General features: G+C 34.7%; 1 protein-coding gene across 9 annotated transcripts in view; it reads right to left on the bottom strand.

The window, feature by feature from the left end:
- PCDH7 (protocadherin 7) overlaps positions 1-15,431 on the bottom strand; it is a 423,700-nt gene that overhangs the window by 361,419 nt on the left and 46,850 nt on the right. Inside the window, exon 2 of one of the 9 annotated variants that reach the window (XM_060111357.1) lies at positions 1,218-2,867. The exons of the other annotated variants lie outside the window; for them this stretch is intronic. Within the exon in view, the coding sequence (XP_059967340.1) occupies positions 2,790-2,867 (78 nt within the window). The 3' untranslated portion in view covers positions 1,218-2,789. Of the gene's footprint in view, positions 1-1,217; positions 2,868-15,431 lie in introns of those variants that run through there. 9 annotated transcript variants of the gene reach the window in all.

Here is a 15,431-nt window from a genome sequence, read left to right on the forward strand (position 1 = left end):
TCTCTGACCTTTCCCAGTTGGAGTAGTAGCAGGAAACTAAAATAAAAGTACTGTTTTTCTGTGTGAGGCACTTTGAGACTAAAAATTAATCGTGAAATTATAACAGCTGCAAGACTCCTCTGCCTGTTGCTTCTCTTACGCAGAGAATTACTATTAGATGAAAGAGCTTACAGCAATAAACATCAGGGGCTAGTGTTTCCTTCTCCTCTGAACCCAACCAGGCTGATCCAAGTACAGAAATGCCTTTGAAGTTACGGGGACCTTCATGTGCTGATCAATCCTTGTGGGGTAAAGAGCAAGAAAAACTGGTTCTAGCACTTTAGTATATTCTGCCAGGGAATGCATTCAACTCAGGGTAGTCCAAAAACATTTCCTCTGTTACAAATTGATTTTGTACTTGGGTGCTGCTTGATTCAATTAACTTAGAGGGAGCTATTTATCCCAGACGCGATTATTTGTACCTCAGTACATATTTCTATTAAGTCAAACTAAGGTTGGAACAGCAACAAAAATAAATTCGTATTTTTTCTTGATCCTAAGGCGTATGTTGAGATTTGGGTCAGTTTTGGTGGAAAACAACATATGATTCTCTTAATATGGATGATCAGTATTGATTATTGATATAATCAGTGTTCCATAGCACACTGTTAATATTTCTAAGTTATCAAAACCTAAGAATTAAGTTTACTTATCAAGAGTTAAGAATTTAAATGATATTAAAATTGATAGTGCAATCCAAAACCATCATTTATGGATGAGAAATCTAAGCACCTGAAAACTCAAGGTCTGGCTGTTTAACAGCAGGGTAAAATTTGGCATCAAGACTCCTGACCCCATTCAGGGTGCTTTTCTCCAAACATTCTCTAATTTATCTCTGTCAAAGCTTTCCTCTTTATCTTAAGTAGCTAAGCTCTTCACTTTCAAATTGTAAAGATGCAGAGAACGTAGTTTAAAAACCAGCAACATGAATATATTACACATCTCATTATGTTTTAAGAGACTTAAAATAAAAAAATACAGACATTTTATAAAGTAGCCTTTTTTATTATTTTGGTCACAGAAAAATATGCAATACAATAGAATTATACAGTTTGTAGACTTATAATTTATTATAATAGCATAAATAAAGACAAAAATCCCTGCAATAATATAGATAGGGTACCAGCTTCAGTTGATTGTCACATAGAAAGAAAAGGTAAAAATTTCAACTATAAAGTTAAAGGGTAAGATAAAGAGAAATGAATACAAATACCAGAGAACAATAGTTTCAAAATTATTATGGCTCATGGTGACCTCAAAAAATATGTCAATCTGTTTTAAATACTTACTATCTTATCTATGTTAATATATGATCACTTGTTATATAATTTACACTGAAGAAAAATGGGGAAAAAACACATGTAACTTATCGGTACATTAAAAAGTTATAGTTAGAACACAAATATTTCCCCAGTCTCATCTATAAGAGAATCTGTGATTCATTCACATCCTCTGTCACTGAGTGGAGACCTTAAGGAATATAGTATGACTCCAACTGTCTTCAAACTGATTTCACAAGAGTCTACTCTCATTATTTCCAGACATTGGTATCATTTTAATTTAAATGGCTCAATAGTATTAAATATCATACTTAATTGGAGAGCCTTTGCAGTAGTCATTCTATCTTCAGAATTGTTTCCTTTGTGAATAATAATTTTTAATAATGATCACGGCACATACAAAATGGCTTAAGACGGTTTACTCTACCTCTTTACATTCTAGGTAACAAACCAAAGTGCAAATGTCAATCATTAAATTTTACCTCTTCCCACTTATACACACACACACAAATGCATACGTATACACTCACACCCATACAAAAATTAGATTTTGTACAGTATCTTCAGTTGAGTAAGTAACTATAATGCAAAGAGGTACATCCTGCATGCAATTCATTTTTAACAAAATCTAAAAAGCCCTCCTCTGCATACATAAATGCATAGGACCACAAATTTTAAAAGCCAGTTTCCTATTAAATAATGGCCATACATTCCTTTAACACTTACAGGGTTTACCCTAAATTCAATCAGAAATTGTGTAAAATGTCTGTGAGATATATTGTGAGCTTCTACTTTTACACCATAATAAATTGTTTCAACAAGTATCAGACTGACCTAAATTTTATTTTCTCTCATGTCCACTAGCTTCTCACTTTCCCTGATTAGCAGTAGTATTTCTTCTTTGTGCCTTATGAAATAGCCTTGAACAATCTAATTTTCTCGGAATTCAGTCCTGAGGTATACATTTCCATTTTCTTTGTTGACCTAGCACAGCCTCAGGTGATTTCTACATAATGCATCCAATTAGTTCAAGCAAGGCAAATGAAATCACATCTATATTAATCTCCACCTTATTAACCATAAACAGTAACAGGATACAGGTCTCCATTCTTTGCTTGAGTCCATTCAAGTGCAAACTGAAGGAAAGGGATTTTCTGTTATTTTCATACTCTTGAGTATGATGATATTTCATTCTGTTTCTCCACAGTAATTGATAAGATTGCAAAACCTCTCTCACATCCCTTCTTTATTCCATATGAGACCTTGATTTTCTTTTTCAGTTGGTTGCAAATTATAGTTTGATTCCTTTTTGCAGAGATTGTAATTTAAAGCCATTTTTGTTTTCTTCAAAATCAGAGCTTCATTTTAATCAACTAGTGGTCCTGCCCCTTGGGAATCGATTTCTTTTTACACAAGACAAATCCAGGTCTATTAGGATCCAACACACTGAGTTGGAACATTACATGTATTTCACTTACGAGCACATACATTCATTTTACACGATTCCTCAATGTGGCCAGGGGGTTTCGTGGTCTGCACTGTATCCACCTATAAAAAATACAAAAATATATGTCTGCTTTACAGGGATGTGAGTAGGGTTTTGCTAGCCTAGTTTCAAAGTTTGGATGCACATCTTGGCTGATAGTATTCTTTCCTTCTTTAAGATGTATTTGCAATGGCCATAACCTCTTTCAGAAGTCATGGAGACATAACTGTTCTAGCTACAATTAACAACCCTGGGGCACCTAGATCAATACTGATGGCTAATCTCTTGGATGTTATCTCTGACAAGAGATATTTGCACGGTAAAAGAAACATTGAATTAATTGTTTTTCAGGCTTCAAGTATTTGAAGGCTATGAAATGTCATCCGGAGAGGGGCTCTCAGGAGAGGGGGTATTGCTGGCTTTATTTATACTATAAATACAAAGAAGAATGAAATGGTAATTCTGTTGCCACTGCTTTTACAATGTACTGTCCCTAAGATCTCTGGGAGGTGAGCTTGATCTGAATGTTCACACCCTTCAAAGTAGCTTTCTAGTCTCTAAATGCAATCATTAGATGCTCACTGTCTATAGAAATCTGAGCAATTTACACACTATCAACAAATGGTCCGCTAATCTCTGGTCAAGGATGAATTACTCTCCCCTTCAAAGTCATGACCAAAAGAAGGCAATGTTTTCCAGGAATGAAAGTGATGATAATACTCCTTCAAAACGTTTTGGTGCTAATGTGAGTTTTAAATAGTGTTGAAAATTTATTTCTCTGAACTTGAGCCTGACAAATAGGCTGATTTCTGCTCTGAGTGCCAAAAAGTACACAGAATATTGTTTCCAGTTTGATGGTGCAGTTGATGTCAGGAAAGCCTTTAGTGAGACTGAATATTGCCAAAAAGATAATGAATCACTTCCATAAAATAAAAGTGCTACAGTTCACTACCAAAAGAATTTGAATATTTTAAGAATTAATATATATATATATATTGCACCTAATTTCCAGTGTCACAGTGAATCAGCAAATGAGAGTCAAAGTTAAAAAGAAGTAAATTGTTTCTTTCACTGAATAATCAACTAACTCACATTTGAAAATAAATGGTATAAAAAAGGTAATGTCTAATTTAAAAATTGTTTATATTCAAGAGCATAAAGTGTTTAAAAATTGCTCTGACTGCAGATTATCCATATTAGCTGTATAAAATTAAGCAGCTTTAAAATGTCTTAATTTATTAAATTAATTTTTATCTTTTCTTAGAAATAAAAAGAACTTTTTTTTCTTTCTCTAGCAGGTCTAAAAGTTAACATAACTTGGGATATTTTCTGGCCAATTACACACGGAGGACAAGTTTACCGAGGCATCTATGATAAGTGAGTGTTCATGATTTAGGTTGTAAGTTTTAGATGGACAAAGTTTATCTGATTTTACAAAAACCAAACACTACACGTCATTTAAAAACTGATTATACAAAGGTGAAGGCTAAATATTTAAAAGTTTGAGATATTTTTTTTTATTCCCAAACCAACTACAGTGATGTAGCCATAATACACACCTAGACTACATTAGATCTTCCTATTAGGTACTGTGTGTGTGTGTGTGTGTGTGTGTGTGTGTGTGTATAAATGAATAACAAAAGTAGTTGAATACTTGATAAATAGTTAACTAATAAATAAATAATAAATAGTTAAATACTTGATAAGTGCTCTGGCTATATATATGTGTATATATATTTTCAATAAATAAATAAACAAGTAAAACAATAAAAACAGGAAATCAGAGGTTTCAAAGAGTTTCATCTTCTATTTTCAAGACCTTACATACTATTAACTTAAAAGCATATCCAAGAATTAGAATGCATTTATGTAATATGGTCACCATACTGCCACGCAGCATAATGAAATCCTCTTATTAAAATGTTATTGAAAAATAGACCTCTCTCATTTCATAAATTAACTATGTAAAGGCAGGTTTCACGTTTTTGTGGTTTTAAGTTTTGATGCACCGAACAAAAGCATCTGTGTAATAATATTCACCTGTCACTGAAGCCAAGAAAAATGGATTCTTTCCTCACCTTTAAAGATTCATGTTTAAAAACAAAAGTGCATACCTCAAATCACTTATTGAGCTCAAGCACAACTACTTAGGAATCATCATTCTGAAAACAATCATTGGTGAGGGTCAGGGTAGAAATGGATGTTACCAAGATGTGTTTGTTTTGATTTTAATCAACTAATTAAAATTGCCCTGGAAACAATTTTCAGATCACTGCCACTGAGGAGATAGGCTCTAGTAAATCAAACCAAACAAATCTTTCAGTGAGGTCCTATTCTGTTGAGGATGTGTAGACACAGCTTTTGTCTTCCCGTCAGCCATCCTCCTCAGTTTCTTCTATCACCTAGGCAACAAGCCACACACACACACACACACACACAAACACACACACACACAGAGTAAGACGAAACCAAGCCATTCCTGGAGCACGTTTTACCAGGCCATCTTTGTATCTCATTCAGTTTCCGTTTCCTAACCAAAGAGACTGAAATAAGCTGGGAATTTAATTATCAAAAATTATCAATAAAAAGTTAACTTATAAAAGCTTTGTTCTTTTTTTCCAGACTTCCCTGGCCAACAACTCGTGAATAGTGCTAGGACAAGGAAGCTGAATCATGCAGAGAATAGGAAAATAATTCATATTTAGGTGTAAGAATAAATGAACACTCACACAAAGGAATAGACACACTCTTAATAATTCTGAAAAAACTTCCAAACCATAAATAAGGAAATATATATATTTTGAAAGGAACATGTATCTAGTTTGTACATATTTTTATTAGGTATGCTTCAAAACTAAATCACACACCTATGTAACTAGTAGAAATTAAGTACAAGGGTGTGTTGAATGTGTTTCCATATAATTGGCAATATGTAAAAGGATTCTATGACTATTCATTGTTTTTTTTTCTCTGACTGATATTAAAATCTAGGGAAAAGTAAAAGGTATCATATAAAAACTAGAGTCTATTCCATGACACAGAAAATCAAATTGATGGTAGTTTCTGCAATCTAGGAACAGGAAGTGTACATTCATATTTTAGAGCATAAATGCATGATATAGGAGCTGAGTCAGGGCAGAGCCACTATCAACATCGAAAGTTTATCTATTATTTTTTTAAATCCTGGAAAATCATTTAAAATAGAAAGTGGGACAGAAGGTAAACATGGCATTTGGTGAATGGAGAACTATGAGAACGACAATTCTGAATGGTATTATGGTGTTTTACTTCATTTTGCTTTATATAAATGAGGTAGCAAAACTCATAAATTATAATTATTAGTTAATATGTCACCTGCATAGATGTTCATTACAAGATTGCACTCAATTATCTAACTTAAACTCACAAAGTCCTTGTGAAGTAGCTATTATAAGTTTGCTCATTTTACACATGAGGGAATTAAAGATCAGAGAGCTTAATCTCCTTATATAAAAAATCACATAGATAATGGGAGAATCAGGGCCCCAAAACAACTTTGGCTCTTGATGAAAGATTTTTTTCCTTTACATTATGTTTCCTCATAATTTTTTTTTTTAAATTTGACTTTGAATCTTTTAAAAATAAACAGCTAAGTTATAACTGCAAATGTCTCCATTTTTGCCATGGTTTAAGGAATAATAAGCAAAACTACACAAGTTTCCTATACTATTATAAATGAATGTGTTATGAAATTCAGTTGTAGAAGCCTATGTATCTATCAGATTCAGGATTCTATTATAATTACTTAAATTTGTGAATAAATTAGAAGCAACTTCAACATATCTGCAAGTTGTCTAAACTGCCAAAAAAAAAAAAGAAAGGAAAGGAACCAATAAGACAAATCCTATCCAATCAAAGAAAGGGAAGTTTATATCCATTTACATTTGTAAGAGTGTACACACACACACAAAAGGGCCATTCATTAGCACTGTTTAATCTGCACTCTTTAGAAAAGAGGGCTTTTAGATTGTGAGTCAACCACTGAACTGGCCATGGAAGGAAAGGGGCTAGAGAATATCATACCACTTCCTCATCATAGGTACTTTGCTCTGACTACAGTATACGAATGATTTGGGCCCTAACAAAAGCATCCCTTGGGTTGGATAGCCAAGCAATCAATATTTATTGACTGGCTGACTGTTAGAATCATGGAATCTCAGAGTTAGAAAGAAGGTCAAATGTTATAGAGTCCAATCATGTGAAAGGCATTGCCGGAGGCATCAGGGGAAATACAAAGCAACATAAGGCATAGTCCTGGTTCTGAGGAAATTATTTATACAAATATATACAGTTTACTAATATAAACAGATTACTAATCTTGAGGAGGAAAAGATAAGAGCCCAGGGCTTCCCTGGTGGCGCAGTGGTTAAGAGTCCGCCTGCCGATGCAGGGGACACGGGTTCGTGCCCCGGTCTGGGAAGATCCCACATGCCGCGGAGCAGCTGGGCCTGTGAGCCATGGCCGCTGAGCCTGCGCGTCCGGAGCCTGTGCTCCTCAACGGGAGAGGCCACAGCAGTGAGAGGCCCGCGTACCCCGCCCCACCCCCCCCCAAAAAAGATAAGAGCCCAGTAGATAAAATTATGAGAGCTCTGACGAGTGAGAAGAGACAGTGGTGAGGGGAGGAGGAAGAGGGCTCACGGACTAATTGAACCTAAGCTGGGTCTTAAAATAAAAGATAGATAAGCTTGACATCTACAGAAATGAGGGAAAACTGCGTTCTGAGAAGAGAGAATGTGTGTGAGGAATATGTGAGGTAACGTGAGGAGGCAGTGAGAGGATTTCCCTGCCTAAACCAGAGATTTCTCTAATTCCATTCAACTCCATCACGAGCTATTTTCTCTACTTAGCTCGTCTACATATAAAATAAACCAATGTAATAATTAAAAACAACAACAACAAAACTGTCCTGAACACCCTACATTAGAATTACACGGACAAATTAAGGTAACTGTCAAAAGCCAGAGAATGCAGAAAACAATTATTTGTTAAAACTAATGTAATTAAGTATTCAAGGATTCCTGCCCTAGAACCTCCTGTTCTTAAAGGTTAAATCGTGTATGTCTTATTTCACAATTTTATTTCTTCTTGCTTTTTTTAAAAAATAATAGTTTAAAGAAATACTCTCTCGAGAAATAGGGATCAATTCAAACAGACGGCTAGGCACTAAACAACCAAAAACATTAGACTGGATCCCAGCATTACAGTTCCAATGACGTTTGGTCAAAGTTGAGCATTAATGAATTTCCATTCTTAAAGCTGAGAATAAAAATGTAAAATGATGTAAACTTAAGCTGTCACCATTATCATCTTCAGACCATAGTATTGGCCACCTTTCGAAACAAAAGCAGAACTAGCTTGTATTTATGTGCCAAAGGAATAAGCTGCCCAAAAGAAACAGAGACTAGATGTTAATGAGAAGATGAAATGAATACAGCAAACTCGGCTGTTCTTAAATGCCACTGAAATTGCAATCGTGTGTCTGAGAAATTGAGAGCAACTTGGGTAGCCTTAAACACCCACAGAAGGAAGTAGAAAGCAGTCAAAGTGTTTCCAGGTGATGGATAAACTTACTAAGAGTTTGATCCACTAACAAGGAAATGAAGTAAATATCCAATGAATTAACTGAGTCTTGAAAAAGTAAAGGTGAGACAGGACAGAATTACAAAATCAAACCAACCAGTTTCCTGCTTATGAAAGATAATGTTAAAAGTGTAAGAACTGGTGCCGTGAGTATGTGGTCCCTTGGTTTATTATAATAGATAAATTTCTAAGTTGAATATAATTCTCTTTTGATATGATTTGTAGTTGACCAGCTTTAAAATCTTGCTTTCTGATCATTAGAAATTTCTAGAAATATTTTTATAAATACTTTCGTGAATACTAAGTGGTGCTGATTTAAGGATTGATATGAGCATATTAAAATATTGACTTTTAGGACACAGAAAGACATTATATTAATAACTAATGCAGAAATACAACTCCAGAGATAAGGAACTCACTTGAAATCATCCTCTACAAAATTATTCACTTTACCAGTGATAATACTGAGGCCCAGAGGGGTGACAAGACATATTGAATGTAACACTACAGACCTAGGATTAAAGCTAAATGTCTTCACTCCCAATTCAGTAGTTTATTTCCATTTAATTTATGGGAATTACATCTCAAAGAAATGGAAAACTGAGGGATGATATTATTTAAAGACCAAGTATCTCTAATTTCAGTACATTCCTGTTGTGAAATGTAGGGAAGATACACAAATTAGATAGAATTCCTTTTAAGTATAGTGAACTTTGCATCAATAATGTCAGTAGGCTCATCAAAAACAACCAATGGCAATTATATGTCAAATACCAAAACAAGATTCTTTGTAATAAAAATGTTTCTGCATGGACGAAGTTGAAGAATCTCTTTTTTTATTTTGAAGAGTTTGAAAAATCATTAAGAAATTAATAGAAATTACTTCAAGCCAAGCTTTTCTATAGTTTTATTTCAAAATTTTGGGGGGTGGTCCCAATCAATATTGAATAGAACTTTCTTAACATGCCTTGTATAAAAAGGACTGTAAATCTCATACTTTAAAATAGGTCACAAGTCTTAAAGAGTTTAATCAAAAAGCAATATGGTGTTTTTTAACATAGAGATTATTTGCTTCTTTTTTGCTCCTTTGTCTTATAAGTGCAATGTGATGTATTAGTTTAATTAAAGTCTACTAAATTATCATAAGGATTTTATGTGCTGCAAGTAATTGGCTTTGTTCTCTGCTCACTTTTTCTTAATGGAAGCAGAACATTTTTTTACATGATACTTAGTGTAAGATACCAGAAAACTACAGGGAAGAAAGGCAAATGAGGTGCCTAATGAAGTGACCTTCCTCATATTGGACATGAAATAAAACTAAGCCTACACTAATGCAATGAATGTTAAGTCAGTGTTTTCAGAGAGTTAAGAGGATAGGTAATATTATGGCTCAGAGCCAAACCATACCAAGAATTCTTCCATACATAAAAATGACAATCCCATTAATATGAAAAGCTGATAGGCCCTAAAATGAAGTAAAACGTATAAATAGATGATGTTATAAGATTTTTTAATGGAAACCATAATGAATCAATCTTTTTCAAGGGACAGATTTAGATGATAATCCAGATAAAGCATATTATCAGGTATGCCCCTGATAAATGACAATTTAAGCACATAAATGAACAGAGAATTAATGAATACAGCGCATTAAGTGAAAATTGTTTCAGAAAGTAACAGTACTAACTAACGTAACCACTCTTGCCAAAGGTGAGTTGGAACAAATTATGATTAAAATATACACCATTTACAAAACACTGCTATCTCTAACAGTAGTGTAACAAAAAACTGAGAATAACCTATGAACATGAAATCAGTTAACTGATTATTTTGTGAAATCTGAAAGACAGAAATTACCAGTGACTTTCTTATAGTATAATTCCTAAAGTATGTTACAGAATATGTATAAGACATAAAGGATAATCAGCAGTGATTCTTTTGTTAGGAAAAACTGTGATCACTACCATTTACCACTGTCCTGAAAGAAACATGATCAATATATTACAGACTTCCTGAACATTTTTGTGCTTTTAATTCATCCTCTGAATTACTTTTTAAAAAAAATTTGTGCTTCTATTCCTGGCCTCATAACATGATAAGTGCTTTCAATTACGAATAACTAATACTCTATTGAGTGTTTATGAGATCTCAGGCTAATGCACATGGTCCCTAGAAAGTAGATACTATCATTAACCCCATTTAACAAAGAAGGAAGTCAAGAACTGAGAAATTAACTTGCTCCAAATCACAGTTCTAAAAAAATGGCAGCATTGGAATTTTAGAGCCCAAGAAGTCTCATCTTTGTGTCTGTGCTTTTAACTAGACTACACTCTACTGCCTCTCCAGTTAGTGATAAAATTGTTCTTAAAAGCAAGTTTTATCACACTTGCTATACCTTTTCAAATATACTCAACATTTTTTTGGGTACTTGCTATACCTTTTCAAATATACTCAACATTTTTTGGGTAGAGAATATTATTGCATTTTTAGTATGGCCAGAAAATGTGTAGCATCTGATCTTAGGTTTATTAAAACTCTCTCTCTCTCTCTCTCTCTCTCTCACACACACACACACACACACACACATGCACACACACAATAATTACATTACATTTATGAAGAACATACGATAGGTGTACATATGATATACTCAGATGGTGCTAAGCCAGGAGTTTTTTTCCTTTTCCTCTCTTCTTAAAGGCACACTATGTACTTGTGAAATCCCATGACCTCAACATGTGTCTAACTAACAATTAAGCCAAGAAAATGATAGTCTTCCCAACCCATGATACATGTTTTAAAAGTAATTCTCTCATCGGTTGTCTCTGAAGAAACATTCCTAGGAAGGGGTGCTTCCTCAGTGAGCGCACATGCATACTTTGAACAGATATACTTGATTTACTCCATTTGTTTTAAGCCAAAGAGTGAAAGGGAATCTTTAACAAAACTGTCATCTTTAAACCACAGTGATATTTCATTTTCCCCTTCTGCACTATTTAGATTGCCTGGAACTGAAATGCTTCCAGAGGATCCTGTGTCCAATTTTTCAAAGCTGTCACTTTCTAGCAAATCTGCTTAAGCAAAATACTTATGTTGTTAGAAAACAGAACAAACATACATTATAAAATATATTCTATTCTTCTGTTCAGGTCAAAGTCTTATTCAAGAATGGGAACTTGGAAGGAAATGTGAAAATAAATTAAAAGATGACTATGATGGACTGCTTAAAGTCAATGAATCTGGTGCACCTCTGATAAGTTTCCAGAGATACACTTCGACTTAGCTCAGTAGAGTTTTTCACACAATAATCATATAATCAAAATGTTATTTTAAATACATTTATTAAAGGTCATCAAACTGAAAAAGAACAAATACAGAGGAAAATGGGACATTGAAAGATGACCATGGTTACTCTTCCTAAGATCATGTCTATAGCAGCAATTATAATGTTTTTGTCAAGCTTCCATGTCCCAGAGGGTAACAAAAAATTGTCAAGCATTACACTTGTAGACCTCTGGCCTCTCTGAATTGTGAGCATCATAACTCACATCCTCTAGTACCTGACCAAGTAAAAGCACAACAGTAACAAAATGCAAAATAATGATGATAAGAATGGTGTAAAAGACAACAAAACTTCAGTTAACACCAAGCAACTTCCAAAATGTGAGATGAAACGTGTTTTGAAAAAGTTCAGTCATATTGAATTGAAATATTACTCTATATTCTTAGCACAGAGTATGCTTTCTTTATTCACACATATACACATACTCTAAGTTGTGTCTATACATGTGGACCTTTTTTTCCTGTATGCATGATTACACACTTCTGGTTTAAATTAATCTTTCCAAGTTTATGCAGTAAAAATTACGTAAGACTTACAATTCCTTCCATTGCTTTAAAAAGCTAGTCATGCCTCAGCAAAAGTCAGGACTGCTTATGGTGTACAATCTGAAACCCATTCTCTCTCAGCACTTTAACACTAGATCTGTCACCCTTCAACACCACAAAATCAATATCCTGGAATGTCATGGTTCTCTGATGGCCCACAAAGTCAAGGCATGATCAATTTCAACTTCCTTACTAGATAGAAATAGACTTATATAAATAAAAAGATTTTATTCAAGTTAAATTCAGTAAAACAAAGGAATAAAGGTAGAAAGAGTCAGAGTTGTTAGAATTCAGTCCAAAAAATTTACACTTTAATCTAGATCCATTTTTAAATCCAACTAAATTGCATACTCAGCCAAAAGGTATATATCAGAAATTAAAAGAAGCCTAGAACTTACTGTAATCCCCAGATTAAGAAATGCTATCAATTAAACGTGTGTGTGTGTGTGTGTGTACGCACGCACGTGTTTCTTTTATTACATTAGTTAATAAACAGTAGGGAAAGGACAGTGTCTGAGTTCTTTATTGTGTATCCCTAGAAAACAGGGTAATTTTTGGCTTCATTGCTCAGTAAGAATAAGAATCTTGTCTTTCTTGTCATAAACTGTATATCCTGTATTTAGAACAGTCCAAGACATGGAGTAAGCCCTTAATAAATATTTGATTAGTATATGAAAATCAATGCATACATTAAATATAATCTGGTACATAAACTTCCCTGAGGGCAAAACTTCCTCTTTCTTGTTCACTGCTGTATCCCTGGCTTCTATAGTGCCTAGGACATAACAGGCTCTCAGTAAATAGCTGTTGTTTTGAAAGACTACAGAATGCCTCCTATTTTACTAGTCAATTTCTAGCACTCTGTGGAATAGATATTTTAGAGTGGTCATTTCAAGAGGTTGGTTTTTTTTCTTTTTCCTTTAACAAACACTTTATATGTCAGTGGTTTCAGTTTGCTCCTAAATTTCAACATACAAAACTCAAAGACTTATTATTTAGAAATGCCTAGAAAAAGCCAGGCCTGAGAGTCAGGAGACATGGAGTGCAGTTTAGGTTCACTAACTTGTTATGAAACTTTGCCTCTCCAGGCCTCTGAGTCTCATCTATAAAATGTAAAGGAGGGATAGAGGGAGAACAGGACGGTTCTCAGGTATCCTCTTGGGAATGTGTAGGTATGCAACCTCTTGGGTATGTGTAGAGATATGGATTTTTAAAAATCAATGAAAGGGGCTCTACAGGTCAGAGAAAAGCTCGAGAGTGATCCTATTAAGAGAGTTAAAAGAAACTGGAGTCATTCAATTGAACAAAGAAAATGCTGAAAATGCCAAAGGGAAGCAGACCAGTGTTAGAGGACTCACAGGTATGTGGTACCCAGACCTGAGCTGCTACTTTCTGGTCCCTTAAAGCAAAGAGTATAGCTTGGCTCACTCCCTTGTCTTCCTACAGCATCAAAACTAAAAAGAAAAATGCTCACACTCACATCTAGCTTTCTCCTAGAGGACAAAATGTTGACCAATAAAATATAGAGAAAAGTCCTTGAGGAGGGGATTTTTCTCAGGACAGAAAGGAAATGGAATCAACAGAAGTTTTTCTTCTTCCTTTTCATTTTTGTCCCTCTTCTTTCTTCTCATCTGAAACAGGGGCAGAGTGACTGGAGAAGCAGCAACCAACTTGGGAATATGAGAAAACAAAAAAACAAAAAAAAACTAAGGATAGTGGAGCAAGAGAACAGCAGCACCATGATTCCTCAGAGAAACTTGCTGACTGACGGCTTCTTGAAACTTGTTATAAGGGAAAAATAAACCCTTTACTTAACCATGATTAATTTATTACTTTCAGCTAAATGCATTCTTAAGTGACATATTTGCTAAGGGAAAAACCAGAGAGAAGGATCATCCAAAAAAAGACCATGGGGGATAGGAAAAAGAAAAAGAAGTTATGACTATAAGGGCTCCTATTCAGACACCAAATACAGGGCTGTAAGAGTCTCAGTCTGTCTGACCAATTACCATGTTTCACAAAATTTTATATCACTGACACCCTACAGAAAGGAGGCAGCTTCTAAGTGTAAAAAGCTCTGGAGCAGGAATCAGATGACATGGGTTTGAATTCTGGCTCTGCCACTTAATAACTCACTTAAGTTTTAGCAAGAGTTTCTTCAATATAAAATGGAAGTCACAGCATTTCACTGATAAGGTTATATCGTTAGGATTAACAATATAATGCATGCAAAGACACTTTCTAAATGCACAGTGCTTAACTAATAGCTATTTTCATGGGATGATGCAAGTAAAACACTTAGGTACAAGTTCTGACACATAGTAAGTGCTTATTTATTATGATCATTGTTATTATTAGATAATACCTGTCCATATCTTCTCTAGAATATCTTGCTCATGAGCCTTCTCCCCCAGGCATGGCTGATTGAAAAAGTCAGCTCTTAACCTAGGCAGAGCCAGAGTTTCTCTCGCTGGCATTTGAAATTGGTACCCAGAAAAATTACCAGTCTTGCAGACTGATGAGCATATAGCATGCAAATTAAGGAACTATGGAGTTGTCAGCCATGTTTTACCATATAGAGTAGAAAAAGATAAAAGGATCATCTCCAGTGTAAGAAGAAAGAAGTGGATGCACAGAGAAGAGAGATAGAGAGAGAGGGAAAGGGAGGGAGGGAGAGGGAGAGAGAGAGCACACAGGTGCTGGTGGTACTGAACTTCGAATATGTTTATGAAAATTGAGATCCATGTACTTCTAATTTATCATAATATATTTTGAGCTAGTTTCTCTTACTGGCAATCAAAGAGTGCTAACTAAATAAATATATTTGGGGCTTCCCTGGTGGTGCAGTGGTTGAGAGTCTGCCTGCAGATGCAGGGGACACGGGTTCGTGCCCCGGTCCAGGAATATCCCACATGCTGCAGAGTGGCTGGGCCCGTGAACCATGGCTGCTGAGCCTGTGCATCCGGAGCCTGTGCTCTGCAACGGGAGAGGCCATGACAGTGAGAGGCCCGCATACAGCAAAAAATAAAATAAAATAAAAAAATAAAAAATAAATAAATATATTTGTTTTGGTTTTAGCATTGAAACATGTTACCAAGTTAGGTATAGAAAATCTGAAT

The sequence above is a fragment of the Mesoplodon densirostris genome, chromosome 1 (assembly GCF_025265405.1).
Source record: "Mesoplodon densirostris isolate mMesDen1 chromosome 1, mMesDen1 primary haplotype, whole genome shotgun sequence".
NCBI classification, from domain to species: Eukaryota; Metazoa; Chordata; class Mammalia; order Artiodactyla; family Ziphiidae; genus Mesoplodon; species Mesoplodon densirostris.